The sequence below is a fragment of the Bubalus bubalis genome, chromosome 22 (genome assembly GCF_019923935.1).
Source record: "Bubalus bubalis isolate 160015118507 breed Murrah chromosome 22, NDDB_SH_1, whole genome shotgun sequence".
NCBI lineage: Eukaryota > Metazoa > Chordata > Mammalia > Artiodactyla > Bovidae > Bubalus > Bubalus bubalis.
The window spans coordinates 55,601,668-55,626,785 of record NC_059178.1 but is presented as its reverse complement, the minus strand read 5'-3'; the positions used below and the strand labels follow the sequence as shown (position 1 = coordinate 55,626,785).

Genomic DNA, 25,118 nt, shown 5'->3' with positions numbered 1-25,118 from the left:
GATGTTGACCGTCCAGACCCCCAAGAAGTTTTAGTTAGCAAAGAAGCCTGCCTACAGTTTTATAGATAGTGTCTCTCTGGGGCTGCAATTGCCCCCTTACAGCTCTGGCTGCCTGTCACCGGAGCAGGAAGGTCTGCAGCCGGCTATCTCTGTTCAGTCCTTTGTTCCGTGTGCGGGCCTGGCGGTGTCTTAGGTTAGGGCTGGCTTTTCGCGTGGTAGATATCCCACAGTCTGGTTTGCTAGCCCAAATTATTTCGCTCAGATAATGCTCAGGACATTCGGGCCAGATTCTTACTCTAAGCGACGCAGCCCGCGCCGCGCTTCCCTGCCCAGCCCACGCTTGCTAATGGCGTGTGCAGGCCTCTGCGCTGCTTCTCCGCTGGGGGAGTTACCGTAGGGCTCACAATCTGCGATTTTTAATTGTTTATTTTTTTTTCTCCCTGTTATGTTGCCCTCTGTGCTTCCAAAGCTCGGCACAGATTCGGCAGTGAGAAGGTTTCCTGGTGTTTGGAAACTTCTCTCTTTTTAAGACTCCCTTCCCGGGACGGAACTCCGTCCCTCCCTCTTTTGTCTCTTTTTTTGTCTTTTATATTTTTTTCCCTACCTCCTTTCGAAGAGTTGGGTTGCTTTTCTGGGTGCCTGATGTCCTCTGCCGGCATTCAGAAGTTGTTTTGTGGAATTTACTCGACGTTTAAATACTCTTTTGATGAATTTGTGGGGGAGAAAGTGTTCTCCCTGTCCTACTCCTCCGCCATCGTGGCTCCTCCCCAGATTGTTTCTTGATAGAAAATTTTTAAGAGTTTATGAGGAGGGGATATAAAAGTGATAGCCCAGAGTATATAATTTATCTTGCACATGGTTCCCAATCAACTTTTTCCTGAAACAGCTGACTTGGAAGTTATGCCTTGCTATGCTTTTCTCGTCTTTTGTTACTAATGCAGCTATAATCTTACTGTTTTCCTAACTTGGATTTTTGCATCAAGACAGGCACCTGTGCGTAATCAACTGACAAAGTGACCTTATCGAAATAGCTACAAAAACATAATACACAAAACAACATATTATGCTAAAACATTGGGAGGTTTTTTCAAAATGTAATAAAATAAAAAAATATAAAGTCAAAGAATTATATTTATGGCCTCACATTTATTTCCCAGATAGAGCTTTACTATTTTTCATATCCTGATACAAATTATTTCTTACTTTTCAATACTATACAATTTGCAAGATTGTTCTAAAAGTTATAGATCAGATCAGATTAGTCGCTCAATAGTGTCCAACTCTTTGCGACCCCATTAATCGCAGCACGCCAGGCCTCCCTCTCCATGACCAATCCCGGAGTTCACCCAGACTCACGTCCATCAAGTCAGTGATGCCATCCAGCCATCTCATCCTCTGTCGCCCCCTTCTCCTCTTGCCCCCAATACCTCCCAGCATCAGAGTCTTTTCCAATGAGTCAACTCTTCGCATGAGGTGGCCAAAGTACTGGAGTTTCAGCTTTAGCATCATTCCTTCCAAAGAAATCCCAGGGCTGATCTCCTTCAGAATGGACTGATTGGATCTCCTTGCAGTCCAAGGGACTCTCAAGAGTCTTCTCCAACACCACACTTCAAAAGCATCAATTCTTTGGCACTCAGCCTTCTTCACAGTCCAACTCTCACATCCATACATGACCACAGGAAAAACAATAGCCTTGACTAGATGGACCTTTGTTGGCAAAGTAATGTCTCTGCTTTTGAATATGCTACCTAGGTTGGTCATAACTTTCCTTCCAAGGAGTAAGCGTCTTTTAATTTCATGGCTGCAGTCACCATCTGTAGTGAATTTGGAGTCCAGAAAAATAAAGTCTGACACTGTTTCCACTGTTTTCCCATCTATTTCCCATGAAGTGGTGGGACAGGATGCCATGATCTTCGTTTTCTGAATGTTGAGCTTTAAGACAACTTTTTCACTCTCCACTTTCACTTTCATCAAGAGGCCTTTTAGTTCTTCTTCATTTTATGCCATTAGGGTGGTGTCATCTGCATATCTGAGGTTATTGATATTTCTCCCAGCAATCTTGATTCTAGCTTGTAGTTCTTCCAGTCCAGTGTTTCTCATGATGTACTCTGCATATAAGTTAAATAAGCAGGGTGACAATATACAGCCTTGATGTACTCCTTTTCCTATTTGGAACCAGTCTGTTGTTCCATGTCCAGTTCTAACTGTTGCTTCCTGACCTGCATACAAATTTCTCAAGAGGCAGGTCAGGTGGTCTGGTATTCCCATCTCTTTCAGAATTTTCCACAGTTTATTGTGATCCACACAGTCAAAGGCTTTGGCATAGTCAATAAAGCAGAAATAGATGTTTTTCTGGAACTCTCTTGCTTTTTCCATGATCCAGCAGATGTTGGTAATTTGATCTCTGGTTCCTCTGCCTTTTCTAAAACCAGCTTGAACATCAGGAAGTTCACGGTTCAATTATTGCTGAAGCCTGGCTTGGAGAATTTTGAGCATTACTTTACTAGCGTGTGAGATGAGTGCAATTGTGCGGTAGTTTGAGCATTCTTTGGCATTGCCTTTCTTTGGGACTGGAATGAAAACTGACCTTTTCCAGTCCTGTGGCCACTGCTGAGTTTTCTAAATTTGCTGGCATATTGAGTGCAACACTTTCACAGCATCATCTTTCAGGATTTGAAATAGCTCAACTGGAATTCCATGACCTCCACTAGCTTTGTTTGTAATGATGCTTTCTAAGGCCCACTTGACTTCACATTCCAGGATGTCTGGCTCTAGGTCAGTGATCACACTATCGTGATTATCTGGATCGTGAAAATTTTTTTGTACAGTTCTTCTGTGTATTCTTGCCATCTCTTCTTAATATCTTCTGCTTCTGTTAGGTTCATACCGTTTCTGTCCTTTATCGAGCCCATCTTTGCATGAAATGTTCCTTTGGTATCTCTGATTTTCTTGAAGAGATCCCTAGTCTTTCCCATTCTGTTGTTTTCCTCTATTTCTTTGCATTGATCGCTGAAGAAGGCTTTCTTATCTCTTCTTGCTATTCTTTGGAACTCTGCATTCAGATGCTTATATCTTTCCTTTTCTCCTTTGCTTTTCACTTCTCTTGTTTTCACAGCTATTTGTAAGTCCTCCCCTGACGCCATTTTGCTTTTTAGCATTTCTTTTCCATGGGGATGGTCCTGATCCCTGTCTCCTGTACAATGTCACGAACCTCATTCCATAGTTCATCAGTCTATCTATCAGATCTAGGCCCTTAAATGTATTTCTCACCTCCACAGCCTTGTCTAACTCAATGAAACTAAGCCATGCCCATGGGGCAACCCAAGACGGGCAGGTCATGGTGGAGAGTCTGACAGAATGTGGTCCACTGGAGAAGGGAATGGCAAACCACTTCAGTATTGTTGCCTTGAAAACCCCATGAACAGTATGAAAAGGCAAAATGATAGGATACTGAATGAGGAACTCCCCAGGTCAGTAGGTGCCCAATATGCTTCTGGAGATCAGTGGAGAAATAACTGCAGAAAGAATGAAGGGATGGAGCCAAAGCAAAAAGAATACCCAGCTGTGGATGTGACTGGTGAGAGAAGCAAGGTCGGATGCTGTAAAGAGCAATATTGCATAGGAACCTGGAATGTCAGGTCCATGAATCAAGGCAAATCGGAAGTGGCCAAACAAGAGATGGCAAGAGTGAATGTCGACATTCTAGTAATCAGCGAACTGAAATGGACTGGAATGGGTGAATTTAACTCAGATGACCATTATATCTATTACTGCGGGCAGGCATCCCTCAGAAGAAATGGAGTGGTCATCGTGGTCAACAAAACAGTCCAAAATGCAGTACTTGGATGCAATCTCAAAAACAACAGAATGATCTCTGTTCGTTTCCAAGGCAAACCATTCAATATCACAGTAATGCAAGTCTATGCCCCAACTAGTAATGCTGAAGGAGCTGAAGTTGAATGGTTCTATGAAGACCTACAAGACGTTTTAGAACTAACACCCAAAAAAGATATCCTTTTCATTATAGGGGACTGGAATGCAAAAGTAGGAAGTCAAGAAACACCTGGAGTAACAGGCAAATTTGGCCTTGGAATACTGAATGAAGCAGGGCAAAGACTAATAGAGTTTTGCCAAGAAAATGCACTGGTCATAACAAACACCCTCTTCCAACAACACAAGAGAAGACTCTATACATGGACATCACCAGATGGTCAACACCGAAATCAGATTGATTATATTCTTTGCAGCCAAAGATGGAGAAGCTCTATACAGTCAACAAAAACAAGACCAGGAGCTGACTGTGGCTCAGACCATGAACTCCTTATTGCCAAATTCAGACTTCAATTGAAGAAAGTAGGGAAAACCACTAGACCATTCAGGTATGTACTAAATCAAATGTTATATATAGGAGGTTGCAATAGTTAAAATATAAAGAGTAAACTGTCAAGTCACTTTATATCTTGGGGCATAATTACACATAAACTTGAAAAGGAAAAACTACTTTTTAGCTCAGGGGTTACATTTCAATTAAAGCCTAGGGTAAATTTGGCTTTCTAACTCTTTGAAGATGATTTTGTAAGGCTTCATCATAAAACTTTTCTATAGTTTTATACTTCCAGTGGTGAAATCTCGATTAATTAAACAGCAATGAAAAGGAGGCTACTAGCTTACTAAAGCAGCCTTCCAGAAAATTCATTTGCTAATGAAGAGCCTGTTATAACCAAGTTTCAATAGACTTATGTGACATCCTGCTGGGTCTGCAAACTTCCCCATCACCTGATTTCAAGAGGTGCTTTTGTCCATCCCTTCATTTAACTTGCTGATATCTTTCCTAGGCAAATAATACAAACATGAGATAAAGAAAGTATTAAAAAAAAAAAAAAGCTTCTGAGAACACATTATTGACTGTTACTTTATCTTCTTTATTTCTAAAATGATACAAAACTGCATTTTATCAAGTTTACAGAAAAAAGCACAGAAAGCAATTAAACATGTGCTCACTACCTAGATCTGAAGATGGCTGTCATCATCTCTGTATGGATGTATAGACTGAAAGTGAAGTTGCTCAGTCATGTCCAACTCTTTGCGACCCCATGGACTCCTCTCTACCAGGCTCCTCTGTCCATGAGATTTTCCAGGCAATAGTACTGGAGTGGATTGCCATTTCCTTCTCCAGGGGATCTTCCCAAACCAGGGATTGAACCCGGGTCTCCCGCATTGCAGACAGACACTTTACCGTCTGAGCCACCAGGAAGTCCGGACGTATAGACTGAATAATATGAAATCTCAATTTTCATCTTCACCTTTATTCCAAGGTATAACTATTACAAAATTTTTATAATTAAGTCTGAAGCTATTTAACATCTCTAAAGCTTTCCCCAAGTGAAAAAGTACCTGAGAATGTTTTAAGTAACTATTAGAAGTTACCCTGTCTTTACTGCTAGTTTATAGAGAGACTTTATATAATGTATGATAAAAACAAAGTCATGTTTATTATTTTCAGAGATGATATTAAAGTTACTGACATATTTTGTCAATTACCAAACTACTCTCATTTCTGTTATTCTACTTCTTTCTACTCCTTTCTGTTCTGTAAAACTAATTTTTAATGAACACAAGTTTTAATAATAATGATAAAATTTATTTTGGATATGCTAAAAACATATTGGTGATATCATAGTTTAAAACCATAAATATATTTAAAATATATACTTAAAATCTGACATACCACATAAAAGTATGTACAGAAATTTAAAATAACACTTACTTAATAATCTATGAAATATTCAAAATATTAGAAAAATATCTGACTTCAAACAGCATATTATTAATACATTATTAACGTAAAAATAAAATATAAATGTATATAGTCACCTACTTATATTTCTGACTACAGGATTTAAATCAGCATGTTAATAGTGCTAATCTTTATGGGGAGGGATTATAAATTGGTTTATTTTCTTTTTTTTGTATGTGTTTAACTGTGTTTGTTTATATATTCAGGATTGAGATACAGATTGTTTTTTAAGTTAATTGGTATATAATTCTGGTTTAATTACTTCATTAATTCGAAGCAGAAATTATATTGACAAGATTAATTTTTGTTTATAAAACACTTTCATGTGTACAATAATTTTGCAATTCATAATTGCCTTTATATTTGGCAATTCAATAAATACTGTACTCATAAATAGGCAAATACCAATTATTAAATAGTTATTTTTGAAAGGAACTTTAGGATAAGTAGCTGAATTGCTAAATAAAGGGTTTAGAGTTACCCATTTAAAGTTTTAACAGACTTCTAGTCTCACCTAAAAACTTTTAATTCTAGGAAGATTATTAAGGTAATTAAAGAAGACAACATAAAACTCCTATTTCAGAAAGCTTTGTGAATTCTTAGTATCATGATAAGCACGATTTCTACCTTCTTGGTGAAAACAGCTCAATATAGTTTATTTGAAAAACTGAAAATTTACTTATACACTAAACAGCCAAATAAATGTTCACTCCTAGGAGGGACTTAGGAGTGAGCCAATGCACAGGAAATAAGTTTTATTAAAATGTATTTGGCAAGGGGAGATCCTCTGGAATTTGAGCAAAATTAAACTCACAGTGAATATTCTTTTATTGTCTATTTATGTCCCCTGTAACTTCTCCTAAGGTTCCAGGGCTCAACAAGCTAATATCACCCACTGCATGTTACATCTGACTGTGTGACTATCACCTCCTAAACGGTAGCTTTCACAGGTTTTCCTGATCCTTGGAACTCCGTCTTCCAGAACACGGATGTGAGTAGCACCTAGTACAAAAAGACCCCACTCCTCTCTGTCATGGTGACTGAGTGTGGATGAACCTGCCAAGGTAGTTAGCGTCCCAAAGGTGCCAGAGCAAATACGGCACATTGTTCATTCCTTTCTTCTCTCATTGCTTTTGCTTCAAATCATATTTGCTGATTTTTGTGACACAACAAAATTTGGCTGGTATTTCTAAAGAAGTGGCCATGGAGCCATAAAAGAGCAAGTGTGATTCTATTATGTCTTGATCGTCATCAATCAATTTGTCATTTCAATCGTGATGACTGATCCCTCAATCCAAAGTCAGGCTGTAACAAGGAGAAAAATTCATGGTGTGAATGGCATGAATTCATGGTATAGAATTCCTTTAAAAGTTATACCTTGATAATCAGGCTTTGTTTCCTTAGCAAAATATGGAAGTTGCAGCAAATATAAAATACCCATTTTTATGAATGAATACTTTTAATGATATTATAGATGACGATTTACTCTTGAATTTATCCACTCAATCTCTTTTTATAATACAGGATTCAGCTCTTACAAACTCATTACCATAACGATAAACATAATTTAAAAAGAGCACAAATAGCACCAAACACAAGTGAATAATTGGGATGAAGATGTGACAAGACTTTCAAAAGCTAAAGGCATGTCTGCTTGTATGACTCACACCAAATGGAAAAACACTAGAATTTAAACCTTTATACATTAGCCTACTTAATAGGTAGATATTAGTGTACGTAAATATAGAGTAAGTAAGAAGAAACATGGGTTTAAGCATAGATTTAACAAATACTAGGTTTGTTTGTTGATTATGTTGCTGATCAGATGTTGTATGTCAAAAATATATGTCATTTGATTCGCCAGTTTGACAAAATCAGTCACCTTCTCTCCTTAAAAGAAGGAGGTATTTTTACATAAATGTGATCATTTTTCTATTATATCCATGTAAAATGCACTAAATTCAAAGAGGAAAAGTCAAAATACATAATAACTGTCATAAAAAGCAACTATAAATGAAGAAACTTTATAAATAAAGAAAACAAAGAAATAAGCTAATAAAAGATATCTATCATAAATTTATGGGTTGACACTTTAGGTATGTCATAATGCTTATACATTATCCATGTGCTTATAATATTTTGCAGGCCAAGAATATGTAAAGAACTGAATATTCTATAAAGGGGGACCAGAATGACCAGAATACTGTTTTCTTACTCTAAAGCAAAGTTCACTGGCAATACATCAAGGAAGCAAAATTGTTTAGTGTTCTGAGACAAAGCGTTCTGCAAATTACAAAGTCATAATCTGGTAGAATTTGGTTGTCTTGCCTACTGCTGAACACCTTCAAGAAACATAATTGACTGAATTACTCTCTTAATTAAATATAACCAACCAAACAAAAAGAATCTGAGGATTGCACTTGGAGTATATAATTTACAAACAACACACATATGTACACACACATACCCCAATCAAATGTCCTTTTACTTAAAAGGATAATCTAACAGAAGCGTGTCCAGTATGTAAAATTTGTCTGATGAATTTTTGGAACAGAAGGTTGTTCTTAGTCTCAGATTAAATTTTGAAATTAACATGTTGCCTTGATTCCAGACTCCTAATGTAATCATCAAGATAAATGACAGATTACAAGTTAATTTTTGTAGTTAAAATACCTAGTAAGCCTACTTCACAGTTTTAGAAACTTGGAAATAAAGGTTGAGATATTCTCAACCAATGCTTAATTAATCCCTGAGTATAGGCATTACAGATGTAAGGTAATAACTAGGGGGAAAATAGCATTTTCTTTGAAGATTTACATAACTAGGAGAATTTAAAGCTAGCTATTTTACTCTGAGTATTGATTTTAATTTGCCATTTTGTTAAGACACAAAATATTAAGATGGGTTTACTCTGGTGTGATACCAAGAATGAGAGGAAACGGTGTCTACATCTGACTCTTCGATATGTTATGACATGAAAGAATGCCAGGTCCAATGGCATAAACTTCCTTGTAGCAGGAACAAAGACTACCATATTCAGACTCTTTATAGTTGCTTTTAGACTTTTTAGGCTCCTCACATTTCATTTGAAATATATCCTTCTATTTGTATCCCCAGTAACCGAGGTATAGCTTTTTGTCAATTAAATATCTAATAAATACAGATTGCATCATTCTGAAAGTAAGGAAGAGGTATGGTTACAGTTTTTATTTTTAGTAGTTTGTGATGTGTCCAAATGTAAAATTATCCAAACACATTGCTGCTGCTGCTAAGTCGCTTCAGTCGTGTCCGACTCTGTGCGACCCCATAGAGGGCAGCCCACCAGTCTGCCCCATCCCCAGGATTCTCCAGGCAAGAACACTGGAGTGGGTTGCCATTTCCTTCTCCAATGCATGAAAGTGAAAAGTCAAAGTGAAGTCACTCAGTCGTGTCCGACTCTTCGTGACCTCATGGATTGCAGCCTACCAGGCTCCTCTGTCCATGGGATTTTCCAGGCAAGAGTACTGGAGTGGGGCGCCATTGCCTTCTCCTCCAAACACATTGCTTGCACTTAAATGAGCTTAATTTTGTGAATGTTAATATTTTACCAGACTTTACTAGAAGTTTTTGGCCATTATTCCTTCAAATGTTTTTCTGCCATATTCTACCTTTCTAATTAATTCTTTGTAGGTTATTCCTATGTTAGGTCTTTAGTTTTTGATAGGTCCTACTGCTGCTGCTGCTAAGTCGCTTCAGTCATATCCGACTCTGTGAGACTCCATAGATGGCAGCCCACCAGGCTCCCCCGTCCCTGGGATTCTCCAGGCAAGAACACTGGAGTGGGTTGCCATTGCCTTCTCCGATTGATAGGTCCTAGTGGTGATTTTCCATACTTTTAAATTTATTTTCTTTAACTTCTGATTGAATGCTCTTTATTGATTCATTCCTTCCTTTTTCTTTTTTTTTTTTTTCTGTTATTAAGCCTATTCAGCATTTTTCACTTCAAATACTATTTTCTAAATTTTCTACTTAATTATTCTTCATCTATTTTCTGGAGAAGGAAATGGCAACCCACTCCAGTATTCTTGCCTGGAGAATCCCATGGACAGAGGAACCTGGTGGGCTGCTGTCTATGGGGTTGCACAGAGCCGGACACAACTGAACCAACTTAGCAGCAGCAGCAGCATCTATTTTCATTTTCTCTGCTAATATATATCATCTCTTCTTTCTTCACAGAAGTATTTTCCTTCACCTCACTGAGCATAATTATAGTGGCTACTACAAAGTCTGTGATAATTTCAATATCTTGAACATTTCAAGGTTAGAATTTATTGGTAGTTTGTCAGTTTGTGTACATTGTGTTTTTTATTTTCCCTGCTTGCTTTTAATATATATTTTTACTGGTATTAAACAATGTGATGTTACGGTGTGTTTTTCCTAATTGGGTCAGTTGCATTTCCTTAATCTGTTGGTTTATAGTTTTCATCGTATGTAGAAAATACTTAGCTATTATTTCCCCAAATGTTTGTCTGCCTGCCTTTTCTTCCTATCCTTATGATTTTAATTAAACATATATATTTCCCCATAAGTCATGGAGATTGTGGTCTTCACTGTGAAAATTCTCTATAGGTAATAAAATTCTCAACAGGTATGTCTTCATATTCATTTAATATTATTTCAGTAATATCTAAATTCCGATAAATTCTAGCTAGTAGGTTTCTTTGCTTTTGAATACACTGTCTAGGTTTGTCATAGCTTTTCTGGATTAGGAAATATTGGTTGTCTACCACGTGCAGCCCTGTTCCAGCCATTGCACACCAAGAGGAGGGTGAGGGAGTGAGCGGGATACGGGAGCACTAGTGTGGACACAAGCAGCAGGGGAAGGGAGTGTCTCAAGCTTCCGCCATTGAGATAAACAGGAAGGGAGCTGGGGATTCCAGGGTGGGAGTGGGCATCAATGAGCGAAAGACACTAGAGCTCACCTCTTGCTCTGGAACTCCTGCTCCTGTCTGCCCATCAGATCAGCATCACAGAGTCCTGTCTGGCCAGGTGCTGTACGTGACATACCTCTCGTCCTCCCCCGGTCAGCACTTCCAAGCCCACGCTTTGCAGCTGAGGAAACAGTTTCAGGAAGTTGGAGAGAGGGACTTACTTGGATTATTATTATAGTCCATTTCTCTCTTCACAAGTTTTTAAACAAAGTTTTACACAGTTTAGGAACTACAGAATGTCCACTATAAATCCATTATCTCTATCATTTTTGAGTCTGTTCTACTGAATTATTTTTACTCTGTTTATATGTCACATTTTCCAAAGTTTTGCACCTATGAATTTTAATTACATCCTGAGAATTGTTTATTTTACATTGTTGAGTATGTGGATTTTGTTGGTGTTACTTGAGATTTGGTTTGAACTTTTTGAAATGTTCTTTAACTTGTTTCCTGCATTCCTCTATTGGCTCTAAATTAGATGAAAGGTGCCCTCACTACTGAAGGCCATCTCCTCTGCAGTGTCTACTGCGTTTTCTACGGGATTTTTGCAGACTCTCCACTCTGAACAGTGGAGATGTGAACCATCCCCATCTCTCTGAGAACTCAAGTGTTCTTCACCTCAGAGCTGCCTGCTTACTCTTTGCCCAGCCACTTGGATTTTTACTTTATGCATATGGTTCTCAACAGTTAGCAAAGAATCAAGGAGCTCCCTAGATAAACTCTGAAGTCTTTTTTTTTTCCCCTGAGTAGTTTATTCCTCTCCAAAACTCTGTTCTGAAACTGCTAGTGCCTTCAGGATCTCTAGGTTCTGTATTCTGTCATCTCAACTCAGCAAGGTAACTGCTAATATTCTGCCTGATGGATGATCCAGAAGTATCCTTAAGAAACCCTGAATGACAGGAAGCCTCCGCTTCTTTCCTCCTCTGAGGGATTTCAGTCATGAGCTGCCTAGCTTACAGGACTTCAATTGTGTCATTTCACATGACTGGTCAATTTTTTTTTTTTTAATTGTTTGGCAGTGGTGAAGTTAAATCCAGCTTTTAAGAAACCGTTATTCCTGGAAAAGACAGCCTCAGCATTGAGCTTTAATTGGAGTGAAGCTAAGGCTTTGGTGAAGGTTTCACTGAAGAGAATCGACTGGAGAACATCTGGGCAAAATGTGGGCAAGACCAATGAAAAGCATGCATGAAGCAACTGGGAAATATTGAACCATGCAATGTTTATATTCAGTATATTAACCTGGTTACCAAAGTCTTCTAGAACACACATTCTCATTGATTCACAAAGTGGACTAACAACACTACCTTACAGGATGTTTGACAAATCAGTGATTATACCTAATAAACATTCAAACATTCTGTAAAATAATTATCCCAGTTGAATTATTTTCTCCAGCTTAACTGACCCAGTGTTGGAGTATTTCACAGTGGCTTTTATGTATATATACTGTTTCCAGAGTTGCTTTCATTATCCTATCCAGAGATCTGGTGTTTCTTTATAGCTTTTCCTCTGCAAAGGCATTTAATTTAACAGAATTCCCATCGATGAGCTCAGAAGCAAACAATTTTCTCTGACAGTAAGACCCAGCATTATGAATTAAACCAAAAAGTTAAATAAGATAACTGTGATCACCTAATTTTCACATCAATCCTGTTATACAACCTATAATTCTCTTAAATTAAGTGCCATTATATTGGCTGAGAGAGATAAAGCAAAACCATACACTGGGTGGGATAGGGGCTATGCTTCTAATTAAGCATTGTAGTTTGCTTACACTGAGCACTAATACATTAAAATTAGTTATGTATTTTTAAAAATGAGTTATTTTGTAATTAAATACCCAAGTGGGATCTCTTTTCAAGAGTGTTAATCAAATCCCAGGACTGAAGAAGCATACTCATTGATTTTAGGTCAAGAGCAGAAACTTTCCACTTTTAGCCCCATTCAATTCAATTATTAAAAAAAATCAAGTCTGAGGAATAAAAAAACTGATCAGAATCCCCATGGTCAGGTTCAACAGATTTTTCTTAACATTCTGCTAGATAGATCCCTTAATAATTTAGTTTATCATGTTTAGTACCGATTTTATTAAATTTATAAAAGTCTCAAAGTCTCTACTGAGTATGTCATTATATATCTATTGACTATGATTTATGTTGTATGCATGAATTGTACAAATATAATATTCAAGGGGTAGGAATTTCTGAGCATTCATTTTTACTCATATTTGCATTTTAAAATTGACAAATGACTTGAAATTTATCTCATGTAAGTAAACACGGGAAACAAAAAAATGTAAATAAATGAATTTAGAGCCTTAAAATGCTATTTTATTTCTAAATTATAGAGTAATTAGACTCCCTACATAATTGTAATGATATGGATGAATAAAGAACACAAGGAGCAGATGTTTTGTGAATGTTGCTGTTATTTCATTGTGGATACTCTGTCTTTCTTGGGCAAATTCAACTTCTGCCTCTCTGTTGGTGCACTGATTTGATATTAGAATACATGTCAATGTTCTTCTATGACTAAAAGAGTACATCAACAAATCAAAAGGCAGATAAATGAACAACAAAAAAAATATTTCTTTAATGTTGAGTGGCTCAGACAGTAAAGCGTCTGCCCACAATGCGGGAGACCCAGGTTCAATTCCTGGGTCAGGAAGATCCCCTGGAGAAGGAAATGGCAATCCACTCCAGCACTCTTGCCTGGAAAATCCCATGGATGGAGGAGCCTGATAGGCTACAGTCCATGGGGTCACAAAGAGTCGGACACGACTGAGCGACTTCACTTATACCCCTTAGGACCTTATCTACTTTTCCCTAGCAACAAAATGAACCATTGTTGTCTCCTTGAAAGCATGTTCACTTATTTTTCTGAGCAATTCCAGTGTACCTTTCAGTCTGCATATATTATACATTTCTGGATTTTTCTTATCTTCTATTAATCCTCCCTCATAATTTCTGTGTGTGGTGGGGCAGTGGTTGTGTGTGTATAATTTCTATTAATCAGACCCTGGGTTTGCAGAGTTGTTTCATTATTTCTCATTACTTGATTACTTCTAATGTCTAAGCTATATTTTCAACACTGCCATTGAATACTTTTCATTATTTTTTATTTTACCTTTAACATTTTTCATTTTCAAGAGATTTTTCTTATTGGAATTTTTTTTAAACAGTAACTGTTTTTGCAATATGCACATGGTATCTTTTCTAATTTAGTACTTTTCCTCTCTTTATTGCCTCTGCTTATTATGAGCTCCTTTTTTTTTTGTAATTTGTTTGGATTCAGCTCTTTCCTTGACTGTGAAGGAAATAAAACATGGGAAGGTAAAAAGTCGACTGTTCAATTTTACTTAACAGATATTCACATCAGGCCATTTTCTAGGCTTTGGGAACACAGCAGTAAACAAACAAACAAACAAACAAAAAACTAATACAGGACTCATATCTACATGAACAATATTGCAAAGGGTGAAAGGGTGAAAAATTCTGAGAAAAGAAAGGACACTAGGGAGTAATTAGTTACAAGGCACCCGTGGATGTACCAGCCCCACGGTAAGGTTGGCAGGGACCCAGCGGTTCTTTGAAGGACACATATATACTATTGGGATAGCTATTTTTAAAAATCAGGCATATTCCACAGAAAGGAACACTCCAATCACGTGGTAGAAGAGCATCAGCTTGGCTGCTGGAATTCCAGAGGCCCAGAGGGGAAGGGCTCTCACAGTTCTGCAGGTGAGCCTTTATACACACGCCCTCTCACAGTCCAGCCCTTCACTCCCAGCCCAGAGGTGTCTGCTTTCCATTCTTTCAGCCGCAGCCTTTCTTAAGACTCAGCCTCATGCTTTGCTTCGGTAGACTCAGCAAGGGCAAAAATGATTAACTGATAAGCTTCTCTTCTCTTTTCTGCTTCTCCTTGAACACTAGGAGGTGTTTTTAGAGGATCACGATACCTCAGTTTTCTGAGCCTTTCCAAATCTTCATCACAAAGAGGCTCACTCCATATCTGTGGTCTCCAGTAAAGACCTCCACCCTGCTCCATCAACACCAAGGGTCTCACCAGGTTCCAAAATGTTGCTGACATTTCTCCTCTGGCATCATCTCTCCGCTCCTGTGTTCTTTGTCTGTTTATGCATTTTTATTCACTCGCTTTCATTTAAGTTCTGGGCAGCAGGACCAGTAAGGTGAATGTTTCCAACATGTTATCTGCAGTGATTATTGCAGAATACAAATTGGATCATTTACTTTTTGTGAAGAAACGCTCTTGCTTCCCTACACTCGGCATGTAAAGCTCAAATTCTTTACCAAGGCTTTCAATGTCTTTCTGAGCTGATATCCAAAGTAGTTATGATAATAGTAATTTATTCTTTCACAGTTCTACAGTAGGCTTGCAATCTGAAAGCAGCTTATCCACAAGTTCAGGTTCCCTCCGAAATCTGTCAGGGAAACCCCATCCATGCCTCTCCTTCGGCCCTCTAGCTCCTGGCGTTTTGTGAGCAATCCTTGAAATTCCTGGACTTACAGCTCCAGCACCCCAATTTCTACCTCTGTCCTCATAAGGCATTCTCCCTTTAGGGGTCTGTGTCTCTCCTCTTCTCCGAAGGACACCGATCAGGTTAGATTATCATCCCAGTCTAGTATGACCTCATCTTAACTAATTATATCCACACTGAACCTATTTCCAAGTAAATTCCCCCTCTGAGGTCCTGGTGATTCAAAATGTGACATACCTTTGGGGAGGATGCAATTAAACCCATAACAGATACTTAATAATTAACAGTTAGATGAATGATGTATCAGTATATAAAAGGCTGTTTAAAATACTATCACAATACATGCAGACACAAAAAGTTTGCCACCTCCGTCTTTGAACTACTGAAAGGCAGAATGAACCCGTGCTGTGCGCCAAGAGTGGACCTTTAAGAAGAAAAGACACACAACGCAGAGACAGCAGGGAGTGTCAAATTAAAAAGTAAAGAGAGGAGATTTGTTGCTCCCTGGACCTCCTCTGCTCTTTAGATGATATTTTAGTGATAACGGCCTCAGCCTCAGTCTGGGAAAGCCATCGGTGAGCTGATGGCCACGGCCAATCCTTGAATCTGCTTGCTGCTCCAAGGCCAGCCAATTGCTGACTTCACCATTCCTGCCACTCTTGCTAATAACTGAGGAGCAATTATATTATGTACAGAGGGAGATTTACTGTAAAGCTAATGAAGATGAAGCTTCGGGGCCCTCCAATTGCACGGGTTCCTTCCAGGGCCTTATACCTAATTTAGTTTCAGGAACATTGCCTGCATACTTAAAAGATGACTGCCCCTACTGTATCAGCTGCAGGCCTCACAAAACCTGGACCTGCCTTTGAACACACTCTAGGGATTGCCAATTCATTATCTTATATTTTGACTGGCAGATTTTTAGTTCTCCAGAAATGGTAAAATGAAAAATCACATATTTTCAGCAGGCATCATTGGTGACCCACCAGCAGAGCACCAGCCTCCTAATTTCAAGGCCCTTTATTTTTGTGGATGTGTGATCAGAGTTATTTTTTTTTTCAGTGAACACGGAAAGAGGAAATGCGATCCTCTTTCTGAAGGGGAGGGGTACACATCAAACAAAGAAAAAGAAACCAAAACAACTTCACCAAAGTCAACCTTTAGGGCACTGCTGCTGAAGAGTTCTACTCTTAGGGCCACAATGGACATGCATTGTTAAACCATGGATCAGGTAGCGCAGATGAGGAAAGAGTTAACCAGTTAGGCTGTGCTCAGTTCCTCAGTCATGTCTGATACTTTGCAACCCCACAGACTGTAGCCACCAGGCTTCTCTGTCCATCCCAGGCAAGAATACTGGAGTAGGTTGTCATTTCCTCCTCCAGGGGATCTTGCTAACCCAGGGATCGAACCTGTGTCTCTTGTATCTCCTGCACTGGCAAATGGATTCTTTATCACTGTGCTACCTGGGACTCAGATTAAAGATTTTTTTTTTTTTTTTAAGAACTAAATTTTTAGGAGCCAAAATAACAAATGTTAAATCGCGGGATTTCAAATGTCATGATACTCTTAGGGACAAAAATATTATTTTTGTGTATTTTTAAAAAATATTATTTTTGTGTATTTTTATCTTTGGCCACACCATGAAGCAGATGAGATCTTAGTTCCCCAGCCAGGGATCAAACCCATGCCCCCTGCAGTGGAAACTCACAGTCTTAACCCCTGGACCACCGGGAAGCTCTCAAGACAAAAACATTCTTGATAGAAGATTGTGATAGGTACTTTTTGGATCCTAACACACAGGTGTGATCAGCCTCACTGTGATATTTTGTTCCTAGAGCTTATTCCCTATCACCCAACCATTCATCTCTGTATATTTTATTGCCCATTCTCCCATCTGTTTCTTTTCTGCCTTGACTGAGGACTGACCCTGATCACTTATTTCTGGTTTAGTGTCATTTAAAATACCATTGACATTCATCCTTAACTTTATTAGGTCTTTGTTCTTATTCCAGCTTCATGTTGAACTTACTCTTTCATGCAGCTAACTGTATCTCAAACCTACCTCTGGAAATCCCATATTCTACTTTTTCTTTCCATTTTAACCTTCCAACCTGCCGGTATATAAAATATTACATGATTTGTTTAGCAACACTTGCAAAAGTAAAGCAAAACATAGAACCAACTCACTTACTTATCTGCCCTATTTTTTCTTTCCAACTTTAATGTCTTATGTAGACTCTCTACTTTATGCATTAAATAATTTTCATAAATCTTTTACATTTTTCCAGAGGATAGCCATTTCATGAAAGATCCAGAATAGAAACTGCTTATTCCAATAGGGACCAATATTTACAGTACTGCTTAATTCAGCTGCCACAGAGGGCAAAAATATATTTTGCAAAGCAATATGCTCATTAGTTATTACATGAATTAAACTGTCTACCTAGCATCAATATTATTACCTAATTGGAGGCAGAACTTTTATCCTCAGTTCCTTTCAGACAGCATCTGTTTAAATGTGCCCCTTAATTTTCACTGTACTAAATATATTTTTGGAATCCAATGACACTCATTTGAATGCACTTGATTATTCATATCATATGTCCATATTTACATTGAGTAGGGAATTTTTAAAAAATTGCTAGTTTTTGGTTGAATACTTCTAAAATATATTTATAACTGAAATTATTTCCTAAATTCTGCTTTAATTTTGTATTCACCATCTATTAAAATAGATTTATTCAATTTTAGATTGCCAGTTGCCACCAACACTAATAATGTGTCTTCTCTTTATGATTAGGCATCATTTCAGTCTCTGTTTTACGAATACCCGCAGCATTATCTTGTCAGATGTCTATAATTTTACTTCGCTATTGCATTTTATATGTTTGTAAAACTTTGAGTGACAACTACAAGGAAAATGTGCATTTTTCTCTAAAATTGCGACCAGGTTCTTAGTGTTGAGTTCCTTGGGCTGCATGGGGAAAGGAATTTTTGCAGATTTTTTTCCACTGTTCACCTAGATTCCAGAACAATGTCTGGTACATGGTTCAGTTCAGTTCAGTTGCTCAGTCGTGTCCGACTCTTTGCGACCCCATGAATCACAGCACGCCAGGCCTCCCTGTCCATCACCAACTCCCAGAGTTCACTCAAACTCATGTCCATCGAGTCAGTGATGCCATCCGGCCATCTCATCCTCTGTCGTCCCCTTCTCCTCCTGCTCCCAATCCCTCCCAGCATCAGAGTCTTTTCCAATGAGTCAACTCTTTGCATGAGGTGGCCAAAGTACTGAAGTTTCAGCTTTAGCATCATTCCTTCCAAAGAACACCCAGGGCTGATAGATATCCTTTAGGATAGACTGTTTGGATCTCCTTGCAGTCCAAGGGACTCTCAAGAGTCTTTTCCAACACCACAGTTCAAAAGCATCAATTATTCGGCGCTCAGCTTTCTTCACAGTCTAACTCTCACATCCATACATGACCACTGGAAAAACCATAGGTGCCCAGTAAATTTGCTGAATGATTGAAAATGAAAGATGCAAGATGCATACCAAACAAATAGTGATGGGGAGAGTCCCTTGAACAGAAAGGAGATCAAACCAGTCAATCCTAAAGGAAATCAACCCTGAATATTTATTAGAAGGACTGATGCTGAAGCTCCAATACTTTGGACACCTGATGTGAAGAGCTCACTCATTGGGAAAAAACTCTGATGCTGGGCAAGTCTGGGGGCAGGAGGAAAAGGGGGTGACAGAGGATAAGATGGTTGTATGGCATCACTGACTCAATGGACATGAGTTTGAGCAAACTCCTGGAGATAGCGAAGGATAGGCAAAACTGGCATTCTGCCATCCATGGAGTCACAGAGTCAGATATGACTTAGTGACTGAATAACAACAAATAATTCAGACTGAGTAGTTCTATGCATTAAACTTGAAGCAAATAAGCTCCTTACTTTGAGACTAAAGTACAAGTGAAGTAACAGACTTCAGGACAGGACTGGCTTTTTAAAAAAAACATAATTAGATGACAGGGAGATGTTTAGAGGCCATGAAGACTTGAAAAGTCTAGACAGTATAACCAGGAAGCCTAATCTTGAAAAAGAAAACTGTATACTTTCAATTATTCTCAATTTCAACATAGTATATAAGTCTTAATACTTGATATAGTACTATACAGTAGTTTTTAATTAAAAGTAAAAAAAAAATTGTTTATTTTTTTAGACTACTTTCTATTTTCTAGGCATGTTTTTTTAGGACTAATCTTTCTAGGATCATAAAAGAGGGATATTTGTAATACTTAAAATCTGATGTCCATGTCAACTTCACACACCAGAAAACTTAGAGGTATCACTGGTCTCCTTGGCTGCTGTGAAATAAAAACCGACCCTAGAAAAAAATGCATCCTTCTTCAGCCTAATGCATTGATTCCCATATACTGGCTCAGCATTAATCACTATTGTACTAAGCCCATTTTTTCCCCATTTAAGTCATCCTGAATTGGTGGTCCTTTTCTATCATATGTGTATCTTGATGCCCAGATTTTTACCCTGTTTTATATATGTACAGGTTTTTACAAGATCCTTCCTTATAACACAATATTCTCTCATTAATTCTCAATATATATGTTATATAAACACAAAATTGTTTATTCTGTAAGTCAAATGTCCATGATAAACATTCCCCAGATTCCATTTGTAAGAAATAATTATTCTTGTGTATCAATTTGTGCTGTATTTCATGTAAAGTTATATTTAGCACTGAATTATTTGCATTTTGTGATACTTATCATTTTTCTGACAAGCCTTTCTACTAGGGTGAAATATTTTGTGACTGAAAACTGAGCACTACTCATCTTTTTTTTTTTTTTTAATTTTCCCTTAGAGTACCATCATATTTTTTGACAAATCTTAGGCTTAGGTTTATTGGTATTGTGAGATACTCCAAAAGCCTTGGTTCTAAATCAGAAGATGCCATGATTCAGCCTGATCAAACTCAGTTTGGAGAAATGATCCAATAAATGTATTACAGAGAACCGACCAGGTTATAACACTGGAATTAGAAAGATAAACTATGTAAGTATGTCTGACATTGTGCCAACTGGCCTAACAACCTCAGTAACAATTTAAGGAAAATTTAGCAAATGAAAGTCAGATGACAGAACAAGACATAGATTTGGAGAATTTAATACTGAGGTCCCAAATATACAGGGCCTATTCCATAGATATCTGTACATAATAATGTTTATGCTAAACAAAGACTGGAAACAGGAATGTGCCTGCCCAAAGGATGATGAAACATAAAACTGAGTCCCATGTAGGCAGGACTGGAATTGCGGCAGTTCTCCAGGCTTCAAAATGGAGACTCCAAGAGAACAACGGAAGACGTCGACCAGGACACAAGTCAGACAGTCTTCCTACTGGTTGAGCCAACAGTGACTGGAGGCAGAGGACGTGCCCTTACTTAAGAGCAAGATGAAACCCAGGACTTCATTCATTCCAGGTCAAAGCCACACAAAAAAGACTTTCTACAAGTACAAGATTTCCTCCTGTCTTGATGAGTAAATTGACTATAATCTACCCATGACGATGAGGACAAGTTGCAAAATGCCTGTCGGGAAAGGTTCAGTGATGTGAGTGTCACTGAACTGTTCACATCCCTGGAGGGAGCAGGACCATTCTGGGAGGCAGAGCAGGGGCAGCCAAAGACTTACGCAGTGGCAACAGGATTAGTGTGGATTAGTATTTCATAATTAAGCTATTGTAGAAATTACACTACTTTCAAAAAACCATTTTTACTATGTTGGAGAGTGTTACGATCAATATTATAATTACAAACGATGAGCATTAGCTGCTATTTTATTAAATTATGATGGGATTTGCACTGCTAACAAAAAGACTGTAGAACTCTAATTGCATGTCAAGTGAACATACCTAGAATAGTGTAGCTTCCTACCTGAATGATTAACAAGCCAAAACAGTAATTCCTCAGCATGAACAAGGATCCCATCCCATGGAAAGTTAATTCTTCATTGTAAGTGGAAGCTAACACGACTATCATTAGAGCTACATTCCTTATATCATGTACCATATGAACTCCATAGGCCACATTCAGGATAAAATGATGTGTGTTCAAATAGAATCCGGCAATGTTAAGTCATAATTGGATAAGAGATGATGTTTATTTGATATCCTCAATTAGGTATTTTAAATAATTCTGTTATTTACTCACTAAATATTAACTATGAACCTGCCACATGAAAGAGAATGTTTTGGAGGATTCAATAATTATATTGGTAAGGAACAGTCTCAATCTTAAAGTTTCATGACATGCAAAAAGTATAGTTTTATAATGACAATAATAGTATAAAGTCTAGGTGAAGAAGGTATAGTCAAGCTATGGTTTTTCCAGTAGTCACATACAAATGTCAGAGTTGGACCATAAAGAAGGTTGAGCACTGAAGAACTGGTGCTTTTGAATTAGGCTGCTGGAGAAGACTCTTGAGAGTCCCTTGGACTGCAAGGAGATCAAACCAGTCAATCCTAAAGGAAATCAGTCCTGAATATTCACTGTAAGGACTGATGCTGAAGCTGAAGCTCGAATACTTTGGCCCCCTGTTGCGAAGAACAGCTCATTAGAAAAGACCATGTTAGGAAAGATTGAAGGCAGCAGCAGAAAGGGATGACAGTGGATGAAGTTGTTGGCTGGCATCACTGACTCAATGGACATGAGTTTGAGCAAACTCCGGGAGATGGTGATGGACAGGGAAGCCTGGAGTGCTGCAGTCCATGGGGTCACAAAGAGTCGGACATGACTGAGTGACTGAACAACAGGTTAAGAAGTGAAGCAGGAATGAAATTAATAAATCTATTTACTTGGGATCAAGGAAGACTTTGTGAAAGATGTCGTGATTGGATGCATTTTTAGGGATAATGTGGTGCTACAGTTAGACAAGATTAGAAGAGTGTGCTTGGAGTCAAATGGAGCAGACAGCACATGCTACTTGAAAGGCTTATGAAATATCATTTCACTCTACTCTGTCCTACCAGATTCTACAAGTTCACTCAATTCTGAATGCTATTTCACAAGCATTATGTAGGGCAGGTGTCAACAGGCTTTCTCGGTAAAGGGCAACTCCTCAACTCTGCTCTTACAAACCAATACAAATTGTAAAGTTAAAAAAAATAAAATAAAAAAATAAAAAAAGCAGCCATAGATAATGTGTAATGAATGTCGAGACTTTCCCAAAAAAACTTCACTTACCAAAACAAGCATTAAGATGGATTTAATCCATAGGCTGTAGTTTGTCATCTCCTCCTAGAAAGAATCAGGAGTCACCGAATGTAGGAAAATGACCAGACTTGTTATTGAAAGAATACCTTGGTGGTTTTACAGTGGATGGACAGAAAGATACCAGAATGAGTCAGAGAAACCCTTCTTCTAATAATACACTTACATTTTTGATAGTTCAAGACATTGCAATAGTGAAAGGAAAAATGGGTTATAATAAAAATAATATTTAGGAATCATAATCAATATGACTTGATGTTTAATGATATGGGAGGAACAAAATGTGCTGAAATAATGGAATTAAAATAGAAAGTAAATTAAAATGCAAGAAAAAATTTCGAATGAAGAGCAAATGACAAAGTCAGGACTGGATCCTGTAGAGACTGCAATAACAGATGAGTTTGTGTTATACCATAATGGCTCAGATCTTAGCAGACAAATCTTGCTTATTGACTGATAATAGAGGCCATTAGCCAGACATTGATAGTTCAAACCTAACAATAATAACAGCAAATAACAAACATAAATTTCCTAATAGAAATTTATTCTCCTGAACTCAGAGCCATGATCTTAGGTCAGGTAGATGTCATATCATTCAGAGGTGGGTCTCATTTGGTCTAAACCAGCAGTTCTCCATTCTGAGTGGCATTCTTGGCATTGCTGGATGTGTTTGGCTTTTTCATACTGTTTATGGGGTTCTTGCAGCAAAAACACTGAAGCAGTTTGCCATTCCCTCCTCCATAAAGAAGGCTGAACACCAAAGAATTGATGCTTTCAAATTGCGGTGCTGGAGAAGACTGTTGAGAATCCCTTGGGGGGCAAGGAGATACAAGCAGTCAACCCTAATGGAAATCAACCCTGAATATTCATTGGAAGGACAGATGCTGAAACTGAAGCTTAAATACTTTGGCCACCTGATACAAAGAACCAACTCATTGGTAAAGACCCTGATGCTGGAAAACATTGAAGGCCAAAGGAAAAGGGGGCAGGAGAGGGTGAGACGTTTAGATAGCATCACTGACTCAACGAACATGAGCTTGAGTAAACTCCAGGAGATAATGAAGGACAAGGGAAGCCTTGTGTCCTGCAGTCCACAGAGTCACAAGGAGTTGGACGTGACTCAGTGACTGAGCAACAACAAAACCAAGATGTGTTTGAAGGAGGGGATGTTAATGCTATTATTTCCCAAGGGTAAGAGATATAAACACCATCCAAGAGCCAGACATTTCTGCACAAAGAACAGTCCTGCACAAAATGTCCACTGACCTATGGTAATCAGGATACCTCTCTCATGGTCATTGTTCTCTGGACAGGACTTTGAACCGTCAGAGCCATCGTGTTGCTCAGCATTGACACTGGGGCTTCACAGAAAGCAACCAGGGAGATTTCCCTTAGACTTACGTTTGCAAGCTGGCGGCTTCGCTCTTCTCCTGTCTGCCTTTGTGCCCGCTTATTTTCATAAAGCTGAATCCTACACATGGTAGAGAATTGAGTTGATCCTGGAGAGAGGGCATAACTGCATTTTGGTGACATATTTGTGAGTATCAAAGTGAAACCCAGCCTACCCTTAGTCTATTCTGTGATTTGAGTCAGTAAATTATCTTTTTGTACAAGCCAGTTGAAAAGCCATTTTCAACTGAAAGAAAATTCTATCTGAAAAAGAGTCATGAATAGAGAATCCTGGGGAATATAAAAATTTAAAGTAAAATCAGAATAAATAGGTGAGAGAGGGAGGAAGATCTAGAAATGGCCAGTAACATAGAAGAACCAGGATAAGTGATTTTACAAAACCCAACAAAGAAAAAACAATTTAAAGAAATGGTTAGTGGTGTTATGTGCTCAAGGATAATGAGACTCTATGAAAAGTTTTTTTTTTTTTTTTTAATGGCAATAGAGAAACCAATGTCCAAGTCTGCCAACTTAATAGCAGGTGCAGAAACCAGATGGCAACTTTACAACCCCAATTGCTTTTTGGACCATCTAGTCATATATTTTGGTTTATCAAGGTGTGATGAGATTATTTATATAGTACACTACAAGGATATAAAAAGAAAAGAGAATTATTGATATTAATATTCTGATTTAAACCTATACAGTCCACAAAATAGTTACTTGAATCGTAAATCTCCATATTTTCTGTGGTTGTTAGTCACTCAGCTGGGTCTCACTTTTGGGGACCCCATGGATGATAGCCTGCCTGGCTCCTCTGTCCAGGGGACTTCCCAGGCAAGAATACCAGAGTGGGTTGCTATTCCCTTCCTCAGGGGATTTTCCCAAAGTAGGGATTGAACCCAGGTCTCCCGCCTTGCAGGCAGATTCTTTACCATCTGAGCCACAAGGGAAGCCCACATCTACATCCACACACACATATATACACACGAGACATAAAATATTACAACATTCACAGTACTAGTGATGTGGTAGGTTACTGACAAACTGCCCTTATTAGAAAATTAACATAACCCTGAGTCAGCTTGGGAAAAGCCTTTATTTCGGTTGCATAGGGAGCCTCCTCTGTTTCCATTGTCAACACTGGTATCATTTATTGCTTCTACATTAATGCTC

The 25,118-nt window shown here is 38.2% G+C and overlaps 1 protein-coding gene across 7 annotated transcripts in view; it reads right to left on the bottom strand.

Annotated features, from left to right (window-relative positions):
• LOC123331130 overlaps positions 1-25,118 on the bottom strand; it is a 587,693-nt gene that overhangs the window by 254,418 nt on the left and 308,157 nt on the right. For 6 of the 7 annotated variants that reach the window (XM_044934514.2, XM_044934513.2, XM_044934515.2 and 3 more), the window contains one exon: positions 10,759-10,888. In XM_044934514.2, the coding sequence (XP_044790449.2) occupies positions 10,759-10,888 (130 nt within the window). Of the gene's footprint in view, positions 1-6,428; positions 7,103-10,758; positions 10,889-25,118 lie in introns of those variants that run through there. The other variant, XM_044934519.2, reaches the window with a different exon arrangement.